This window comes from Nymphalis io, chromosome 28, assembly GCF_905147045.1.
Source record: "Nymphalis io chromosome 28, ilAglIoxx1.1, whole genome shotgun sequence".
NCBI lineage: Eukaryota > Metazoa > Arthropoda > Insecta > Lepidoptera > Nymphalidae > Nymphalis > Nymphalis io.
The window spans coordinates 7,953,541-7,976,922 of record NC_065915.1 but is presented as its reverse complement, the minus strand read 5'-3'; the positions used below and the strand labels follow the sequence as shown (position 1 = coordinate 7,976,922).

At 34.8% G+C, this 23,382-nt stretch overlaps 2 protein-coding genes across 2 annotated transcripts; both read right to left on the bottom strand.

The window, feature by feature from the left end:
• Positions 1-9,450: 9,450 nt before the first annotated feature.
• LOC126778992 (uncharacterized) lies at positions 9,451-10,632 on the bottom strand. The gene is made up of 2 exons (XM_050502741.1): positions 10,554-10,632; positions 9,451-9,907 (listed from the first exon to the last, which is right to left on the bottom strand). Exons 1-2 carry the CDS (start codon positions 10,620-10,622, stop codon positions 9,467-9,469), a joined length of 510 nt encoding a protein of 169 aa, XP_050358698.1. The 5' UTR covers positions 10,623-10,632; the 3' UTR covers positions 9,451-9,466.
• Positions 10,633-17,463: 6,831 nt separating this feature from the next.
• LOC126778996 (protein FAM136A) lies at positions 17,464-21,739 on the bottom strand. Its single transcript, XM_050502746.1, has 4 exons — positions 21,567-21,739; positions 20,690-20,809; positions 19,514-19,612; positions 17,464-18,936 (listed from the first exon to the last, which is right to left on the bottom strand). The coding sequence occupies exons 1-4, from the start codon at positions 21,651-21,653 to the stop codon at positions 18,799-18,801; spliced, it is 444 nt and encodes a 147-aa protein (XP_050358703.1). The 5' UTR covers positions 21,654-21,739; the 3' UTR covers positions 17,464-18,798.
• Between the last annotated feature and the right edge of the window lie 1,643 nt (positions 21,740-23,382).

Here is a 23,382-nt window from a genome sequence, read left to right as displayed (position 1 = left end):
GTGCAGGTACTTACCGAAGCACCCATGTCCAGTAAGCACCTGAGTCAGTCTGAAGGTCAGTGTGCCGCCTTTTCTCGTTACCCAGCGACTCAAGTGGGGACGGATCGCCTCCACTGTCGCCAGGCCTGCTGATGGGGACCTCAGATCCTCCTCCCACCTGCGAATCAGGGCTTGCTGGGCGAGAGTCCTGATTCGCAGCACCTCCTCCAACCCTGGACGGTCGCCACGTGACCTCACTTCCGCCCGGAACCGGTACACTTCCGCGAGCACTTCCGCCTGGAGCTCCCAAGGCGGATCGCCCGCGAGAAGTGTTGCCGCCGTCCACGACACCGTACGATATCCGCGTGTCACCCTCACCGCTATGATTCTCTGCGGCCTTCGCAAGAGAACCTTGTTCCGAGCGGTGAGAGCGTCCACCCAGATGGGAGCACCGTACAGAGCCATGGACCGCACAACACCGGCGTATAATCGCCGGCATGGCGTTTCCGGCCCTCCTACATTTGGTAGGAGCCGGCTTAAGGCAGCAGCAGCGTTGATGAGCTTCGGGCCAAGTTGGACAAAATGCTGCCCGAAGCTCCATCTTCCGTCCAGGGTCAGGCCCAGATACTTCATGTGGGCCTGCACCTTAATCACCGTCCCCTGGACGGTGATAAACGCCCCTCGAGGGGGGCCTCGACGTGGACCGTGGAATAAGAGGGCCTCCGTTTTTGAGATGGAGACCCTCAAGCCCAACATTCCTATGCGGTCCACTGTGAGCGACGTACCGACTTCGGCCAGGCGAGCCGCCTCCTGATAATTCCGCCCTGTCGCCGTGATGAGAGTGTCGTCCGCATAGCACAACACCCCCATTCTGGGAAGGACGGATATCCGCAGGAGCCAGTCGAAGCCAACGTTCCACAGGATTGGGCCGAGAACTGACCCCTGTGGAACGCCACAGCCTACCCGACGCCGGACAAGACGCCCCTGATATATTACCCTAAGAAATCAGCTGTCTACATAAAATACTTAAAAAATATATATATTAAATAAATAATGTTGTTAATGTTCACAGAAACATTATATAATTTTGCTTAAATTTAGTAAATTTTGACTATCATTCTTGCCACCAGCCAACGCGGTTAAATTATTTTTACAAAATTTAAGATTGACCTCTTGAATATTGCGTAGTGGACGGCAATCCGGCATGATTAGAGAGAATTTAAGTGCCAGATAAACGGCTTTCTGAGGCTTGAGAGAGTGAACAATTCCACTTCCTTACTTCAGGTTGCTAATGAGAGTATCTTAATAATTACCACTAGTCCTTAGGACAATTTATTAATCTGAAGTTTTATAACTAAAACAGCATTAAGTCATCTTAGATGCAGATATCTGTGGTGTTTTAGTTTATTTCTTCTCCTAAATGTCTCTGTGTTGACTGTTTGGTCAAAGTCAAAGTCAAAAATCTTCATTCAATATAGAAGCGTTACACTTTTTTATTGATCGACATTAATCTACCACTATACCCGGCTCCTTCGACCCGAAACCCAAGGACCCTTAGGAATCGATAAAATGCATTCTTAGCGAATATTAATGTAACTTAAGAAACATATGTACCTACCAGAAAGACGTCATTTTTTTATATAAAAGAAATAAACATATAAGGATGTAAGAACGTACAATTCTACCCATCATTTATTATTACTCGTATAATTTTACTAAAGGTAAGCAAAACGGTTTACAAGTTAGCATTTAAATTATTTATAAAATTTAAAACGTAGTGACACCAAATGCACAATTTTATATTGAAAAGTCCCAAGCTCGCGTTGTCAGCTATTAATATATACGTAGGAATTTGTTAAGAAATATGACAAATAATTGAAATAAATAAATAATTTATTTTATAACATAAAATATTCTAACTTAAAATAATTCTTATATCATTTTATTCTGCCAGCGGTATTTATTCGGTATCCCGGTTGCCTGGTGTCTGTCGTTATGAAATCTTTCACTGGCACTGTATAACCATTACAAGTATTTATTGTGTACGAGCTTTTTGAAGGCATTGGCAAATTCGATAGCAGATTTGCTGTTGATAGTGCCAAATTCGCCAATCCTGCCAAACGAGACTTTATATTTTTTAATTCGTAATTGCGAAGCATATGTTGCTTGGATGTCTTCGTATTTTTCCGATAAGCTGGTCGATAATATGCCGACAAACCATTTGCTATTCGATTTGGTATTCGATTTCTGTTTGGCAATTTAGTAAACTTTCTTCTTCCATTCAATGGCATATTCCTGTAGGTTTTGCCAATCACGGCTCTTTGGATTGGTGCATTTGAATATCTCAATGTCTGGCACTCACAAGCAGCTGACGGGGATTTCTGTCTTACTGATACAATTGGAACTTCGAAGCAACCACACTTCATGGCTACTGGTAGCAGTTGATTGTAAGTTTGCTGTAACCAAAATACCCATGTTTTAATTCATTTCTTGAACATACATTTAAAAATATAACAAGCACAAGTCTAGTGGATTGGACATAGGGATTTTCTTGGATTCCTATGTATTGAGGGTAGAAGCTTAGGTAATTTAAATCAATTTCTGCCGGTTTGTTATAGAAATATCAACTTGGTCTGTCTATTAACCACCACGTTAACCTGTTACAAAAATTTACGTCGTGGTACTTGGTATAGCTTACAGCCCAAATCTACATATCGGATATAAATATACGGAAAGGACATAGAAATTAATATTATTATAGGAATATTATCTAAAATTAGTGATTGATTTTTTAATATGACATTTAAGCCATAAAAGTCAATATTATCGATTTTGAAGGTAGTTTCAATTTATCTTGTTAAAAATATTTAAGTATTTACCTGAACATTATTATCAGCAAAAGTTATATGTAACAATAATAATGTAAAAAGTAATTTCATTGCAATTAAATAAATAATGAGTGGTGTGTTTGTAAAGCATGTTTATATAGCACCTTACTATCTAAAACGTTGGCTATCTTCTTTATAAATATTAGATTTCAATTATATAATAAATATGAAATATGCAATTACATAACGCTTGATCGTTAGATAATAGTTAATTTCCTACTAATTTAATTTATTAGGCTGTATAGCCCGAGGCCTTGGGTTCGAATCATACGTAGGGTCGATAAAAGTTTTTGATTTTTTCCTATCAAGAAATTGCAAGTACTCGTAAACGCTTGGAATTTGGAAATTGACAATGCTTACACCCGGAAAACAGCCGTTATTCTCGCGGCTGAACTGTCTCCTGTCATCTCAATTGCCACCGCTCGTATTTGCGCATACATCCAGGACATCAATATTTAAATATTAAAGTGACTTTCTATTTTAATAATCTTGAAATCTTAGCCATTAGAAGCGGAATGTTACAGCGATATATTTTATTACGCATTGCTAAGATATTAATAATTACATTTCAAGTTAAGCAGCCGATATGGTAAAGACAATAAACGGTAAAACACTAAGTGGTCATGTTTTGTGATTGTAATTAACCCCGTGCTTGGTGGTGAAGGAAAACATTTGGTAGAATGTGTAATGAGTGGGTAGGCACCACCCTCTAATCATATTCTACCGCCAAACAGCAGTCCTTAGTATTCTACAATTCTATATATGTTCCGATATGAAAGGCTTTAGTGAGCCAGTTTGAACTTGGGGTTAATATTTCTTACAGCGCCAATATCTATGAGTTGTGGTGATGACTTTTATATAAAAAATAAACGGGTGAATCAGTTGCCCTTAAATAAATATTCAATCCTTAGCTATAATTTTAAAGTCCAACGTTCTTGTATTAATTCTGTTGAGCTTAAAATTTAATACGTTTAGTAAGCGTTTAGTTTATTATTGTATTGCATATAATATGTTACAATAACATTGCATTGTTTGTTATATAAACAAGAAAATTGCACGCGTCTATATTTATTGGAGTTCGGAGATACGTTGTTTATGTATAAAATTTCAAATCGATTGCAAAAACGCGAGAATTACAAGCACACTGCCAATTCCGTGCGGTATATTAGACAATTTAAAAAAAAAAACAGATAAAGTTTATTTATTGAAGAATGCGGGTTAACACTTTAAGTTAAAGACAAAGATTAAACGCCACGGAACTTTAATTTGTGTTTATAATTGATCTCTTTTTCTTTTTCTACTGGTGGTACGGCTTTGTGCAAGCCCGTCTGGGTATCCCACTCATCAGATATTCTACCGCAAAACAGCAATACTTGATATTGTTGTGTTCCGGTTTGAAGGGTGAGTGAGCCAGTGTAATTACAGGCACAAGGGACATAAAATCTTAGTTCCCAAGGTTGGTGGCACATTGGCTATAAGCGATGGTTGACATTTCTTACAATGCCAATGTCTAAGGGCGTTTGGTGACCACTTACCATCAGGTGGCCCATATGCTCGTCCACCTTCCTATGCTATAAAAAAAAAAAAGGAGTCAGGTAACATCGTCTTGAATGTTATATATTATGTGTAACATGTAACAGCCTGTAAATGTCCCACTGCTGGGCTAAGGCCTCCTCTACCTTTTTGAGGAGAAAGTTTGGAGCTTATTTCACCACGCTGCTCCAATGCGGGTTGGTGGAATACACATGTGGCAGAATTTCAATGAAATTAGACACATGAAGGTTTCCTTACGATGTTTTCCTTCACCGAAAAGCACGAGATGAATTATAAACAGAAATTAAGCACATGAAAATTCAGAGGTGCCTGCCCGGATTTGAACCCACGTTCATCGGTTAAGATTCACACGTTCTTACCACTGGGCCATCTCGACTTTTTTATTATGTATTATTACTATATATTGAGGTTTTGCCCGTTTTTTTTCGGTATGAAGTACATTGTAAAATGACAACACAAAAGACTTGTAAGACTCTACTTGAATAAAGTTAATTTCAGCATTGCTTTATGATCAAAGCTTCAAAATTAAATCTCTGTTGTATTTATCATTTTATATCATACTTGGCGAATTGGCGAAGAGAAATGAGTGTAAGACGTCGATTGACAAGACACTTGTCACAATGTAATGCACAAACGTATGCCTTTATTTATTACCTACTGCAGTATGAAGGTAAAGGAATAACTTTTTTAAATAAAATTCATAATTATAAATTTATGTTTACGGTAACAGCCTGTGAATGTCTCACTGCTGGGCTAAGGCCTCCTCTCCCTTTTTGAGGAGAAGGTTTGGAGCTCATTCCACCACGCTACTCCAATACGGGTTGGTGAAATACACATGTGGCAGAATTTCAGTGAAATTAGACAAATGCAGGTTTCCCCACGATGTTTTCCTTCACCTTCACTAAATTTATGTTTATTTTTGTTGAAATTGATAAAGCTTGTTACATTTTTTGTTTAGCTATTTTATTGTGCCCTTTATTTGGTAAAACGTTATATAGAACGTAAGGTACTTCATTTCAACCGATCGACCCAGGTGTCCACCAACACTTCTTACTTTATAAATATTATATATTTTTTCAATTTCTCAAATAATATCTTTGTCGTTTGCAGTTGAAGCACGTGAACTTTGAAATAATGGTGCAAAAACAATTCTAAACCCCCTTCCTATGTAAATGGAATTTATTTTTTGGTCAATTATTGTTATATTTTATTATAATCTGAAATACCTTTGTCCAAACTAACCTCTTATTGTCGTTGCCTCCACGTGAAAATGGAAAATGCGATCACAATTTGAACAATAATCAAATTCAATTATTTGTTTATAATTATTTAAATCTTTGCTGTCAATGATTCTTATATAAATATATGTATTTGGTCAATTCTAATATATTTTCTCTTGGGTCACTCGATGATGTTAAATCACAATTAACACTAGTTTATTATTTACTTTCTGTGCTAGTTTACCCAAATTGAATCTGAGTACTGCAGGAATATTTCATGCTCACTATGTGATTATTCTTTAAATACTAAAACAGTTTGTCATATTTATTGTCTTTTATATTTATCATAACGATAAATATATAAAATAATCAATTATTATAACCTTTTTTAACGCTGGAAAAACGCATTTCGCGTATGTGTGCCTCGCCGGCGTCCAAGGCGCCGAGTGCACCCCGAACATCGGAATATCCACTAAAAAACCAGCGGTACCCTTTCCGTCTTAACGAGGAGCGCCACGGGATCGTTTTCGCGTGCTACCGTAACGATCATTTATTATTACCTAATGTAACTATCCAACAGGACTAGCTTCTGAGATTAGCGCGTTTAACCATACAAATTATCTACATTTGTTATAAAAATAAGTAGAATAATTTTTAATTCTTATTGATGTTTGAGCAATCATTAAATGTATAAATATAAAAACTTTTTAATGTTTAAATGTTTATAAAAAATATTAACAACATAAATATTATGATAAAATAATCTACTTTTAAATAATTCACTTAATATAACAATAAATAATAGATTAACTTATTAATGAGCAAGACAATAATTAATTATAAACGCCATTTTGAAAAGTCGCTGGGAACGTTATTTTGATATGTCAGTTGGTTTGACAGCGGCAGATTGACAGGTTCTTTGTTGCACGCGTTCGCCGCGGCCACTAGGTTTTTTATCGCAGACTGCTTGAAAACCTCAGCTAAGTATTGTCGTTTGGAAACTTTTGAGTTTTTTCTTGGTGATTTTCTGAATCCATACCGAGGGCGCGGTATTTGCGTCTGTGGTGACGATAAAAAATCTAAAGATGATATCGTAGCTGGGACGTTGAAAGCCTGTCGTTGGACTTTTATTGTCTGTGGTGATAGAGACTCTTGAAGTCTATATTGGGCGGATGTAGTCTGAAAAGAAAATTTAATTCAGTTTCATCTTTATCTTATGTTATCAACTTTCATTATATAAAAACCTTGAATACGCTCCAACGCTTCATCCGATTATCGTGAACTTCAACCAATTACCAAATTATATGAATAGCTATAGTAACGGATAGTAACGGAAACGGTTGTTGATTAATTTATCGAACAGCAGTACTACTCTGTATGAAGTCACTTCGTATCTCACTCGTGAAATATTCAATACCAACTTACGGTGATACGTTATTTTAATACGCATATCACGTTCGAGGGTCGAGTGTTTTTACAGAATAGCACTACAAATTAATATATTATAACGAGTGAAACTGCGCAAAAGGGCTAGTACGCGCCTAAAGGACAAATTTAATTTTTGTACTAATCAATGAGACGAACATTTTTGCTGTTTGACAAATTGAAAAATAATTTTATCATTTACAATTGAAAAAAATGCAAAAACTTTTCTAAAACGCATAAACACCTTATCTTATTGCCTTCACTGGAGACGAGAGAACTTCATTTTTGACCCAAAAAATCATAATTGCAATTCAAGGGAGAAATGATTTACAGTAGGTATTTTTAATTTATGTGTATAATATTACTTGATTGAACTTACATTAATGATATATAACACAGAAATAATGATCACAGCTCTTAACATTTCCATTTCTCTCGTTTGAAATCGTTTCAATAATAATTACACTAAAACGCACTCACTCCTTTTGTACTCAACGCTTATCTCATTAATTTGTTATCTTCGAATATCTCATGTTATCCATTACATAACATTTTATCAAGAAATAGATTAATCTTGAAATATCATGATCTATTGTAATAAAATTCAACTATGTAATAGTTTTTGGAAATGTTTTTGTAAACTTAATTGGGCACGTCTAGACCAATCGCTCCGTCTTAATCTAATCAGGCCACAAATTGTTTCAAGTTATGATTTCACGATATTCTAATCATTAAGTAATTATTTAAATTTGAAGATAGTTTTTTGTACAACTGGTCTAAGGCCTCCTCTCCCCAGTAGTGAACTTACGACTAGTGAGCTTCCTGTACGACTTTTTTACTGCCGAGCATGAGAGAAATTATTATAAAAACAAATTAAGCACATGAAACTTCAGCGCTTTAACTTAATTGAACCCGAAATATCGTTTTTTATGTTATAGATAGGCAGGCTGATGGACAAATAGGCCACCGGATGTGGTTACCACCACAGGGCGGCGGTTATAAATGAAGCCAAAAAAGCTTCTATTATTCGTCTCTTACTACAACATTCCGTAACATATATTTTTATAATATTATGAACTTATAACAATTGAAACACATAAAAACAGAATATAAACGATATTGCACCATGAGTGCAGGCACAATAATACGGTATGGATGAGGATGTATAGCGGTCCTGATAAATGGTGTAAAGCTACTATAATCCGTAGTGAAGGATCGCAGCAATATATTGTTGACCAGATCAAAAAAAGAACACCAAATTTCTATTTTCCTAGTCCGAACAAAGAGTGTAATGTGGTTGAGGGTGAGAATGCTGTCACGATATCACGACCAGTAGGAGATGGCGAGTCAAACGTAATTGGTGGTAGTAATAACGCGAATAATTATGTACGATTCTAAATAACTGTCAATAAGAAATGTCATTCATTTTTCAGGTGATGCTGCCATATCAAGCAGAGCAACCAGCCGTTTTATTAACAAAAAGTTCTCTAATTTTGCTTTTGAATAAGAAATTATGTAGATCTTTTATTTTATAGTGACATCACACGTATTTTAATTTTGATTGTATTTTAAGTTTTTGACGAGCCGGTTGGCGTGGTTGGTAGATACTTGCCTTTTCACGCCGAAGGTTGTGGGTTCGATTCCCACCCAGGACAGACATTTGTGTGTATGAACATGTCTGTTTGTCCTGAGTCTGGGTGTAATTTTTTATATAAGTACGTATTTACAAAAGAAAAGTAGTATATGTAGTATATCAGTTGTCTGGTTTCCATAGCACAAGCTTTATACAAGCTTAATTTGGGATCAGATGGCCGTGTGTGAAAAATGTCCCAGAATATTATTATTATTATTATTTAATATTTCATTCGCTCCGAAATAGCGATGTTTTAATATTTTTTGAAGTAGTTATAAGTTGCCATAACATGAATGACAGACACTGACGTATACCAGTGACATATAAAGGTATTTTGACATAAGATTTTGTTTTGTTTTTGAAAAAAATATCGATATTTATTTATAGTCCATGGACGGTGACTGCTTACCACGAGAAGGAACATTTGCTTTTCGGTTTTCCTATTTATCTGAAAAGATTTTTTTACAGGGATAGCGTTATTATAAAAAGCTTTAAACTATAACTTGAGTTACTGCACTACTTTAAATAAAATATAATAATACAATATATATTTTTTAAATGTTTTATAAAAACTACTTATTCAAACTGTAAATAAATTCAAATAAAAATTAAAAATAGTTAGTGTAAACAATATTATATATTCTTATTTATTTTTAATTTAAATTTATTGTATCTCTACGTCACTGAATTGCAAAATTAAAAGGTCATAGTTGTAATAAAATATTTATATTAGTATTAAATTAAAATTATAATAACAATAAAATAAATTAAATAAACGGCGGCGGTATGCACAGTCTGTCCAAGAAGTGATTGTTACAATCACAGCCTGGCAAAGCCGATGATAGAGCTAGACGCGCAACTCGTGATGCTATTGGCAGTCCCGTTGGCAATTCTGTCGCTGGCATTGCTGCTGCTTTACCATAAACATCTAAAATAGGATCTAAACAACCCAAAGGTGACTTTAAAATGTCATCAAAGCAAAGATCCGGACACGTTGGCAATTCGGTTATAAATGGTATGACTGGCACTTTAGTTGCTGGCAGGGCAGTTTTTGGTGCAACAGCCTCAGTCAATTTCATTTCATTGCACCGTAATGGTAATGGTGGTGGTGGTTTCTGTATACAAGGTTCTGTGACAACAAAAGCGTTGATGTTTTGGTAGACATGTCGTCCACTCGCTGGTGGTGCCACTCCTCGATGTGATTGAACCTGGAAAATAAATAAAGTATAATATGTGTTCTACATTATATTTTTTACAAAAACATACTTCTAACAATAATTCTATTGTATGATTCTAAATTCGAAAACAGAAATACTTGTAGCTGAGTGAGTTTTAATGCGCCTGATCTCGACATCTCTCACTGTCCCACTCAGAAGGTTTGGACTTCATTCCACTACGTTGCTCCAATGCCAAGTTCCAAATTCTTCCCCTTAATACTTCTATTATTCTAGTAGTAATATTACGAGAAAGCCCTTTCCAAGCGTCACATTTATGAGCTTATATTTGTACTTATATTACTTCTACATTTCATAGTAAGACGAGTTGGCATTTGTGGCAATAAAAGTAAAACCTTAAGGTTTACTAACATTTATAACGTAAACAAATCCATTCTCAACAGACTAGTCAGCTGTGCAGATTTTATCATACGACGTCACGATAGAAAAGATAAGTACCAACGTCTATACGTGCTATCTAAGGCATGGGAGTGTAAACTCTAGCACTTCCGAAGGCAAGAACTCAGAATATACCGATAGAAAAGTCCAATAACGTTATATTTGCCCGGCCCGGGACTTAATCTGCAGCCAATAGAACAACGAGGAAGCCAAAATTACTTATGATTAGTGATATACTTACACTTATAACTGATAAGGCGAAGATAAATATACAACTAAACATTATTATGCTACTTCGTGGATGACACATATATCAAGCGGTAACGCCTTTATGTACTCAATATTTATCTATTGCAAGCTAGTCACAATATACTTTACATAACATAAGATTACTTAATGGTTGACAAAGCTATTGTTGTACTGTATTTGTCAATATTATATCAAGTTCCTATGACAAGTTTTGGTTATTTATTCTTAGGGCTCCGCAAGTTAAGTATAGTTTTTAAAATACCCACTTATTGTTAGAAGTGTATCTATTTCACCCAAAGCAAACATAAGGAACCCAATGCTTAATGTAAAATAATTTTGATATTGAATAATGCTTATGTAATTTTTTTGGTATATTATCTATTATAATATATATTTATTTAATTTTTCTCCAAAACTTACGAAATGTTGAATTAATAGTAATAGTTAATCTTTAATTAGCATGAAATATTTCTAACATATTTTAGAAACATTTTGAAATTTCCAACGATCGTAAAAGTTTGAAAACGAAACTAACCAAAAAGAACATTATAGAAAAGAAGGTGAGTTATTTTATCTTGCTTTCACTGTTTAAGGCTCCGATAGATCGTCATAAAAGAGTAAACAGTCTGTGAGATACGAATAAGTATCGGTGTGTATTCCGGTCCAAACAGCATAAAAAGAAATCAAGTGAAGACTGCATAAATAAAAATAACACAATGACGGAACGAGAGCAAACGTCAACAATATTTACGTACGCCCGTGTATATGATTGAAGTGTAAAATCATTTGACAAAAATATGCAAACATCGCAGTTAACTGTTTACTGACTCAGTATAATTCGTCTCGTTGGTTTAGTTGATATATTATAAGGCTTTTGATCAAGAGGTCTGGGATTTAATAAACAAGGTTCATAAAAAAATCTCATTAACAGACTTAGGTGAGGAAGTGGGCTGTGTTTCATTCCTGAGGCTCAGAAATATCATGTAAACGTTAAACCGTTTGTGTTCCACGTGATGTCTCTTCCATAGTATCGGATTGCCGTCCTATTGAAAAATTAAATCCACACACACTATAATTATGCACAGGAATAACTCCTGGATAGTTTTTGTTTATATTCATGGATTTATTCTCCTAATCGATAATAAAATAAAACAAAAATAACCACAAAACATAATTTATTAAATAAACAATAAATAACTATCACCTAATTTTTATAAAGTTGGTGGAGGAATGGGTATTTTCCGTAAGAAGTGAGATCTGGTCTGGCTTGGTATAACTGGTGGTAGCAGGTTGGACGTTGGTGGTGCCCAGGCTGAAACCGGTGATGCGGCTGGAAGGAAAGGGCTAACTATCGGCGCTGGTGCGGAACAAGAACAACCGCAAGCGGGTTTCTTCTGAACTTGTGATGGAACAGGGTACGGAACTGGTACATTAATCACCTCAGGGGCCGGTTGAGAGTAAACTGGCATTTGAGCCATTGGCATGGCATATGCTGGCTTATTGGGAGCCATTGGTAGACCAACCATGCTATCTAGACTAAATTCTGTTCGAATAGGATATGTTCCCCCCATTTGGCACGGACATTTCGGTTCTACGAGTCTCATGTTTGGCACGCTAATTTCACGCGGCATTGCTCGGTATGGCATCACGGGTGCAACTTCTTCATACGGATGCGGCCACTGGCTTGCCATACGCGACATTGGTATTGCCTTCTCAAAGACTTGTGGTCCGAAAATATTTTTTAATGCGGCTGCAACTGCGTTCTGGTTTGCCATACATTTGTGACTTCTCGTAAAAACAGTTTGCGTAAACATTAAAAGCAATGCTACAGATAACTGTAGATAATTCATTTTGGATCCTGAAATAAATTAAAAGCAATATATTATGTATTTGGTTTATATACATAAATAAATAATAAGAATCAATTACTTTCCTCACCTTAAAGTAACAGATCAAATGTAATTAGAACTTACATAAGAAACATAAGCTTATATAAAATAAAATATCGCAACAGTCTTAAGAAAAAATCTGATTTCAGATAAAAATAAAGATAATGGAGCGTTTCATTCATTTTATCTGCAACTGATCGTTATCTTTGTATTAACTTTTGTTGATTTTGAAATCAAATTCAGCCATTGTTTTATTCAAAACTTAAAATTCATATTTTTACCTTACTTTATAAAAGTCTATCAAATTTTGCCTTAATGGATGTTATGTTTTTATTACCTTGTTACTTGTATCATCTAAAACTGCGGAACGATTTTTTACACTAAAGAGAGTAGATTTGATTAGGCAACCCAAGTATCTCATGTTCTTTAATTTAAAGTATAAAGTTTACACATTTCCGTTACAACCATCTGTTTTAATTATACAACTACACGCTACGACTAGTACAGTGAATGGCTCGAATGATGTAATGGAATTCTCACTAGGATTCACCATATCTCTATTAACTCCATAGCGCCTGTACTGCATTTCTGTTGATATATATATTATAGAATAGGAAGCCGGACAAGCATATAGGCCACCTAATGGTAAGGGTCACCAACGCCCATAGACATTGGCATTGTAAGAAATGTTAACCATCGCTTACATCACCAATGTACCACCAACCTTGGGAACTAAGATGTTACGTCCCTTGTACCTGTAATTACATACCTCCTTCACTCCGGTTCACTCACCCTTCAAACCGGAACACAACAATACCAAGTACTGTTGTTTTGCGGTAGAATATCTGATGAGTGGGTGGCCTATACCTACCCAGACGAGCTTGCACAAAGCTCTACCACCAGTATATGCTTCATACTGAAAATTTTAACCAAAAATATTTATCAAAAATAATTTCATTGTACTCATAACATCTATCAATATATGTATAAGTACATTGTAATTATTATATGTTGTTGTTTTTTACTATTTACTCTTATAGAACATATTATGAGCAAACATTATAATAATAAAAAAAAAAAAACGTAACCGTCAATTGTAAGTTGTTATCATTTATATTTCATACACAGCTTGTTTCATTTGTCCATAATAACGGTTCGTAATCAGGTCAGATGTCATTTACATGTACATTTAAGGAAATGCATAAAAGTGCAAACGTAGTTTATATAAAACAAACAACACATCGACTCAATGCGATCACAGTGTTTAGATTTTATTATAACAATGGTGGCTCTACCACATAATTTTGTGCAACGTCTGAATACAAGTAACTATTTATTTATTTATTTTAAAAAGGTAGGCTGATTGGCAAATGGGCCACCTGATGGTAAGTTGTTACCACTGTCCATAGAAATGAACATTGTAAGAAATACTAGCAATCTCTGATATAACCAAAGCGCCACCAACTTTGGTAACTAAGATGTTATGTCCCTTATGTCCATACGCTGGCATAAGTCGGAATGCAATAAAACAAATTGCTGTTTGGCGGTAGAATATGATAAGTAGCTGGTAGCCACGGGCTTGCACAACGTCCTACCACCAAGTCAGTAATTATATTACCGTTATTAACATTAGTTTAGGGTTGAATAAGGCGGTGGTGAAAATACCACACATGGTGGTCACACAACAAATGCTTCTTGTTGCGGCGCTTCACTATCTATCATCGCGGGGTGCGGGGACGCGCCTACCAACTTGACTTCACTTGTCGTCTCGACTCGCGTGCGCGACACACATCAGTTCTTCATCTTATAATTATTTATCATTAATACAAGTATTCAATTTCCAAAGTCTTCGTTATTTTTACCATCACAAAAGCAGCTATCGAAGCTAACACTTCTACTTACGCTTTTTACTACAACACAATACAAATAAAAATTATATTTATTACAAAAACAAATTTATTCCATTAATTTTTACAAAAACGGTGGCGGTATGGGTATTTTTTTTAAATACTTTGGGCATACAACGGCTGGTGGAAGAGCCATGCAATCTGGTAGTCCACATCCGCATGCTTCTATACCCGGATAGACACATCCAAACTCCAGCGCTGGACACAATGCCATTGGGGGTGAAATTGGACACGAGCTAGGTAAATATTCGTTTATTGGTGCATATCTGACGTCAATCCCAGAACATCCACAACCGGGCTGAATTCCTACTGTATAGCCAAGTACAGCTGGTCGGATCATAACTATATTTATCTGAAATGATATTTAATACAATAAATAGAACACTGTCGTCGTCAACGATGAAATTTATAAGTGCTATCGTTTATGAAAAACAAATGACAAATTTCCATTTCACAAACATTTTTTGACGAAATTATGATTAATTCCTTGACGAATTGATTTAAAAAACATCTTCGTTAGGTTAGAAAATAAAAAAAATATTAATTAAAGTTTAACATTCAGCACATATACAAAGTAAAACATTAAGAATTGAGTGTTTGTTCAATGATCTTTTATAAAACGATAATATGCTTGCAGAATTACTTAGTTATTTTTTTTTAAAACTTAATGTAAAATGGTTAAATGACCAATGTCATTTAACCATTTTACATTAAGTTTTAAACCTTCTCCTCAAAAAGAGGAGAGGAGGCCTTTAGCCCAGCAGTGGGACATTCACAGGCTGTTACGGTACGGACCAATGTCAAACATTCGGGAAGCCACAACTTTTATTTATATAGAATATAGTCCAGAAAATGTAAAACAGACAGCATGCTAGCTAAAACAGCGACTCCGAAGCTTACTATCCACGCACAACTTAAGACAATACACATTGTAAGCTTGGGTCTGTAGTTGAAGTATTTAAAATATTTAAGAGTACATTCTTATATACAATTGTTTGTCGTTCCAAAAGGACATCGCCATTCTAGTGACTAGTTAAAAAAATGTCGATCTCGAATGTCTGAATTCAATCCCTGATTCTGGCGATATGTGACTGACAAAATTAATGTCTGGGTGCGCATACAATTATTTGTTGGCTATTCTTCGTTGAGCATTGCATCATCACGTTGTCTATTATAAATCAAAATAAACCTCAATGATATTAAAGACTGCCGTATGTGTCGCTTGTATAATGATCTTAGTTTGATTGACCGTTATACTGTAACCGTATTTCAACATTCTCATTTTCAAAATTTGTAGTTTATCTTTCTTTTCAACTATTAGTGGAAACATAGCTTAATAGTCTAATATTTATCTTAAGAACTGTTATTTTTTCCTTTTCTATGTTGCTATTGTTACTTTTTGTACAATTAAGGTGATTTCTATTTGAGCCCACTACTATGTGTATACATGTTCAGGGTTTGTCACACAGCTTTTATCTGATATATAATTATATATACTTTACCTGTTAATTGTGCCAACCTGTTTTGTGTGCAATATTTAACAAATAAATAAAATCATACTATATACGCCGTATGCCATTTGGGAATTCCCATCGTCACTACAGTACAGTACAGTAACAGCCTGTTAAGTCCCACTGCTGGGCTGAGGCCTCCTCTCCCTTTTGAGGAGGTTTGGAGCTTATTCCACCACTTCATTGAAATTTTGCCATATGTGTATTCTACCAAACTGCACTGGAGCAGGTGGTAGCATGGTGGTAGTATAGTGCCGCTTGGGGACCTCAGCGCCTGTCCCTGGCGGCCTTAGTCGGTTAAGACCTCTCGCTGCCGAGTGTGATAAACGCCATGCTTGGTAGCGAGAGGTGCTGGTTGGAGACGTTCTCCTTCTGCGAAAATGTCATGTCGCAGAAGGAGGCAGCGGAGCGGGAGTGTAAGGAGAGGGCCTCCGCTGACTCGCTTCGCCGAGTAAGACCGGGGAGAAGGCGTCGGCACTATGCGCATCTTCTCCTCCCGCCGTAAGTGTTGCCGGGGTTAGGGGGTCTTTGTACCCTGAGAGCCCCCTAGGATTTGGAGGCCTGCAGAGGCGGGCCAACCGTCGGGGCGTTACGGTAGTGTGCGATCCCGTGACGCCCCTCGAAAAGGCGGTGTGGGTACCGCTGGTTTTTTAGTGGGTATTCCCGGGTACTGACGGTGGATTACCAGGGTACTGAGAACCCCTAGTCCCGACGACGCCTATTGCGTCGAAGGGAGAAGGTGCGCATGGCGCCTCATTCTTCTCCCCGGTCTTCTTTGAAGGAGCAGGTTTGCAGCGGTGTCCTCTTCCACTTCGCTCCACGGCCTTCTTCTGCGACATCACATTTTCACAGAAGGACACTATTTCCGACCAGCACTCCTCGCTTCCGAGCATCGCGTTGATGATGCTCGGCAGTGCTTGCCCAGGTTTAAACCCATGACCATCGGTTAAGATTAACGCATTCTAACCATTATCCTATCGACAATAACTCAGAAGCTATCTCACTTTCCTAAAATGTCAAAATTTTAACCTCATCATCATCTTTTTACCCTGCGGTCCGGCTAGGAGACATTTCACTAATAAAGCATAAGAACCACGAAGATACTTCTACGTTCCTAACGACATTTATGACGCACTTTCATAGTATAATGGTTGATTTATTTTAAAAATATACTTACAGATCCAAGAAATAGAACCAGCGACAAGCACTTCATGGCGACACACTTTCTAAACGTGTAACAAATAAATTGTTTATATATATGTCATGTTATATTTCGAAACTTGTTTCATACATATTTGCCCAACTTTGTGTTAATATTATTTTTATGTTCTAGATAAGACACTTTTGTGAAATCGTGTCACCATGTCTCGGACTAATTGCAATCGAGTCGGCAGCTAATAAGGGTGTTACTTCACCAAGCTTGCCTGGGTAGATACCACCCACTCATATTTCTTAGTGCTCATGTTTAAGCTCACTTACCATCCCATTTGCCAGTTTGCTGACAAATGACATGATTTCGGGAAAACTAAATACGTCGCGGACGTCATGGGGAACAGCTGGTGTAACAATAAAACACGTTAGATTCTTGTATTATTTTATTCAGAACAAACTAAACTAATAACTACGCTGTACAAACTCTAATATCCCAACAAATTTCTTATAAACTATGTTACAAAATAACCATAAATATCTTGTTGACGAACGATTCTATAACAATATCTAAGTTATATAGAGTTGGTTTGTGTCTGCCCCGAGCAAAATATCTCGTCGGTTGAAGATTGACGAACAAAATATTTCGACTACGCCATAGTCCGTGATCAATACACTTAGTTTACAGTACTAAAACGAGTTACTGAATTAAAAAGGCCTTATAATTTATGTTTTAGATACATACAACACATAAGCGATAATTATTTAGAACAGTGAGGTTACTGTGTTATCATTGTACGGGAATTTTTACGTTATTTAAAAAATATACAAAGCGTAAGTAAATTTAAAATGTTATGTTTACGCATATTTATATCTTTCGTTTACATATTGTTAGTATCGGCTTTTGTTAAGGATTGAATTTCCAACCTCCTTTTAACTTTTTGTAGAGTTAAATTGACGTATTGACAAATGGCGTCTCACATGTTGTCAAAATGTCAAACTTAGTTATAACCTATTGCAACGCAAGATTAAAGACAAATAACCAACTTCGACATCAAATCGACGCGATATAATAGATCGAGATCTTTAATAATCTGTGGTATTCATTATCTAGTATCACGTATATTATCTGCATTATAGTTTGACATAATTTATAAGTGTAAAGTAAATTAATTTAATCACTACCAGTAGAAGTATTCATATTTTATAGATAAAAATAATATACATTTAAGTATTTGTATTGTGATTAAATGTGAAGATTTTTTTTATAACGAGTAATTAAATGTAAGGCTCATTCGCGGGAAGACCCTTATTTCAAAATAACTCGTTAACTGGAAAATATTTTTGTTCACTGGCAACAGTATACGATGCCTTTTTGCAAAGTACCTCTATAAAGTCACAGTGGTAAAACAAAATTAATTATTTTCACACGGAGGCGGAAAATAATTCTGAAGTTAATAATCCTACCACAATATTATTATTATTTTTTTTAAATCCTTTGAATAGAGTAAAAAAACATTTCATAGTAATAAGTTTAAAATAATTGAAAATAAATGCTGATCGATTTTTTAGTTGAACTGAGAACTCTCGCTTACGTTGCATAATATGTTCAACTTGGTTTTATAAATGCAACTAAACGTAAATAATAAATTTTAACGAAAGTGGCTTTTTGAAATTTGTTTTTTTTTTTTACTATTAGTTCTAACACCATTTTATGACACATTAGTATATTCTTGATATCTTAAGTTCAATTACAATCTATAATGTTCGAAATTTGAATTTCATTCACTGCTCGCTGGAGGTGGTTTGCCGCTCGCCAGCACCTTTTTCATCGATTTCATCATGCCGGGAATCAAACCTATGTGCTTGTCCACGCATTTCACTGCACATTGCTCAAAATCTATCGTACATTTGTCGATCTATAAAATAATAAGTTGTTATTCAAGCTTGCATTTGGTGGTTATTATGAACAAAATATATAACACTATTGTATTGCCAGCACCAAAATTATGTATACACCATAATTTGATCTCAATCGGTTCATAAATCAATCGGTTGTATGGAATTGATAAACATTCAGCTGTGAGGTTTCCCATAAAAATGATGTTATATTTTTCATGCCTGTAGTTACACTGGCTCAGTCACACTTCAAACCAGAATACAACAATATATAGTGTATAAGTATTGTTGTTTTGCTATAGAACAACTGTGGAGTGGTTGGTCTCTATACAAAATTGCACTAAGCCCGACCAAATATTTACTGTGTTATATTGCTTAACAGCTGTCTTGTTGGATCTAGTGGAAAGCTTTTTCCAATATCATGTTATTGAGCTTTTCAAGTTCAGTTACGGCTGTTTATCCTGCATCTGATCTCTCTCCGATCATGTCGGTTACTGCCACATCAGATTATAAGAGAAAATCATTATGTTTTTATAAACACAACTAAAATTATGAGATCAGAATTATATTGTATTGTGTATCTAGACATCAACTCACTTTTTCTTGGCTGGGATCGGGGCCCAGCCTGTCTCTTGCTGAGTCGTTACAGTCCATGACACAGCGCTGTAGTCTGTTTTGGAGGTGGTTGATTTCTTTCTGAAATTATAAAATTTAAACTCAATTAATTTCTTTGTTGACCTCGAGCAATTGGTTGACAAAGGTTTTCTTTACCAACTATATTTCGCTAAGCAGATATATTCAATCAGACAATTGAAAGTGCCACCCAATTGTAAATGGTCTATTAATCATTTGCAGGCATGGTGTTGCTTTCACGGGCACTTGAATCTTATGCCGCTCGTCACTGTTAATTACACCAGTTCACTCAACTTTCAAGCAAGATGATAGAAGATTCAATGAAAAACTAATCATTCAATAGATTTGGGGCAAAATTGGAACTAAGCGAATGGAGAGTGACCTATGAATGGAGATGATGTTTTAGATTAATTATTCTCTTGCCCCTTCTGTACTATAACAATCCTGTTATATAGTTTTGCTATTATTGATGTAATTTATTTTTTTTGTAATTATTAAGTTACTGTTTGTTTTGTAAATATAATTGACCCAATGGATAAATAAAATCAAAATATACTAAGTATGCTCTATATATATATATTTGTTTTATAGAATAAGAAGGCGGATGAGCATATGGGCCACCTGATGGTAAGTGGTCACCAACGCCTATTGGCATTGTAATAAATGTTAACCATCGCTTACATCACCAATGCACCACCAACCTTGGGAACTAAGATGTTATGTCCCTTGTGCCTGTAATTACACTGGCTCACTCACCCTTCAAACCGGAACACGACAATTACTGCTGTTTTGCGGTAGAATATCTGATGAGTGGGTGGTACCTTCCCAGACGAGCTTGCAAAACATTACCTAACCGAAACTTTTCTTTACCATTAAGCATGAGATGAATTACAAACACAAATTAAGCACATGAAAATTCAGTGGTGCTTGCTCGGATTTGAACCTGCGATCATTGGTTAATAACCACTAGGCTATGTCGGCTACTATTACTTTATCCATCATCATATAATGATTTCAACTCAATCCAAAGGCAGGACTAATGTCAAAATTTTTGGATTAATGTCAAAATTCTATATTGATTTAGAATAGAAAAGAAAGTTAATTCTATCTTTTATAACAATTTAATTAAGGAATACATACCTGAACATAATTATTAGCTTGGTTAAGTGGTGTAGTACAGTTCTCTATACAGCCGTGCACTCTCTCTAACGAAGACTGCTGATCATCACAACACTTCGATGCACATCTGTGCATATCACCCTGAAAGAAATATGATTAATTAATAACTTTAAAACAGTAACGACTTTGTATTTTCCATTCTAAGCACTTTACAATATGACCAACATAATTCCATTAATTTTTTAAAGGATTACCAACATGATAATACAGTAATTATTAGAAATTAATACAGTACACAAATTAGGTCTAATGTTTAACCACAACAAGCAAAGGAGACATCAATTATGTTACATAATATTGACAAGAATTAAAGAAAAGAACAGCAGAAAATAAATTAATAAAATTTGAAATAATATTAAAATATGTTTACTAAAATTAAAATATTAATTGTATTCATTTAACAAATAAATTGATGCATTATCCTGTGAGATATCTTAATGCATAATATTTAGTAATTATTTTATTAGTTACAGAAAATTTAAAAACATAATATCTGATGAAATAGTTATAAGAATGTCTTCATATTTTTTTTGGTTAATCTATTTCTACAATTATCATATTATCTATCGTTTCTTTTACCCAAATTTATGTAACGTTAAATCTACCGATATTTTTTACTATTTACAATATTTCAATTAATAAAAACAAATCCCAGGTACCAAACAATTGAATCAATGGAATTGTTTAAAAATATTAAAAATTCGAAATATTTATAGGCTATGTATAGTATTGAATTTTTTTTTATTTTGTTTTTAAGTAAATAGGTAATTCAGAATATGTATTTTTAAATTATTATGTTGCATAAGTCTCACATGATAAGACATAACCTAAAACTTACTTGCATTTTTCTTAAATAACTTCTATCTAATTCATTGACGAGATTTGTCATCTCCTGCTCGAGTCTGTACTTCTGTGCTTCAACCATTTTTGTTAATATTAATGTTTTGTATATTCAATAATAATTATTTAACACAAAATGCAATCGGCAGTTTGATATCCTCAGGTTAATCTGACAACTGTAGTCAGTGACAGCGACAAGTGACAACTCTGTGTAGAGTTGCCAATGACATTGTAAATTTTTACACATCCAGAAAATATGATATACTGATAATTGGTAATTTAGTTTTGAACAAGGAATTCTTTAACTAATTGAAAAAAAAAGTTATTAAAGCTTTCCAATTTATGTACTATCACAAGTTGTATTTCTTTGTTCCACAGTTGTGTAAATATACAACAAATTAATTAACACCATTGAAATGAAGTTTATAACCCATTTTTATCAATCGGCTATTATCTATTATCTCGTGTGGATCCAAATTGAATATAAAAAAACTTATAAAGTCTATTGAGAGTAGAAACTAATAAATTTGTCACTGTATATTTTACTTAATATTTTCGGTTGAAAATATAATGTATTTCTGCAACGGTCAGAACGGTACACCCATTTCTTACTATTTATATTTTTAAAGATTAGTTTAAAATACGAGCAGACTATTGTTTTTTTATTATAACTATATTAATGTATCTATTATTTTATAATACGTTGTTTGTTACCTTTTTGCACATAATTGCACATTAATATAAAATATTGTTAGTCTATAGTATAAAACATAAAAAAATGCTTAATTATCGCGCATAAAATAATGAAGTATTCATTAGTTTTAGAGTTAGAGTAAAAATGTTAGTCGGTGTTAGCATACTTACTTATTAATAAAGAATTGATTTTGCTGTCGCTTGCTTTGTTCTAAGTCTCGATTCAAATACGCCTATAACTACTTTAAAATCGTCACCGGTTCAGAATGTAGATTCTACCAGAAAGATCCGACAAGGAACTCTGTAGCTATTATTTTTCATGTTTTTTATTGTCGAGATAAAAAAAAACAATAACTATATCTATAAAATAAAATAAAGCAAAAAGGCCTCCATCCACCAGTCACCTTCGACGTTCCTACTCTTGAGTCTACTTATTGAGCCATCTCGAATTTGTGTCGATGATGGAACCGACACTGGTTCCCTGAGAAACGGTCGGATCCAACTGTGTTACGTTACTTACGTTCGAACAGCGTCTATTAAATTTATAATATATAATATTAATATTAAAGGCCGACATTGTCGGCCTTTAATATATAATATTAAAGGCCGACATTGCGGTAAATTCTGAAGCGGAAAACTCTTCGTTCGTCTTTAACTCCAAATTATATTTTTATGTCGTTTGAAATCTTGAAGTCGCCGATTATATGATAAATAATTATTGAATAGTTGGTACATAAGACTGTACTTTACTACGTGCATCGTACTTTTCAGACTGCGTTTTTTTCTGTAGTCGGATTTTTTAAAATTATTTATTTATTTAAATTACCTACTTCGAACTTTGTTTTCGAGAAAGTGCTTGTATACAATTTATAACCATGACCTTCACCATCAATGTAGGCTCAAGACCATAAGTTAGATACATATATTAAAACAAAATATAAACTGACTCCATATCCATTTGGATCGAAACATCAATACTCATACTCTATTGATTATACAATATTTTTTTATGATTTCTGCATTAAACATCGCTTACTCAACGTACTTTAATGCTAAATGAAATGTTATCAACGCGTAATTTAGATATGACACGAACTACAGATAATACAAGAATAAATATA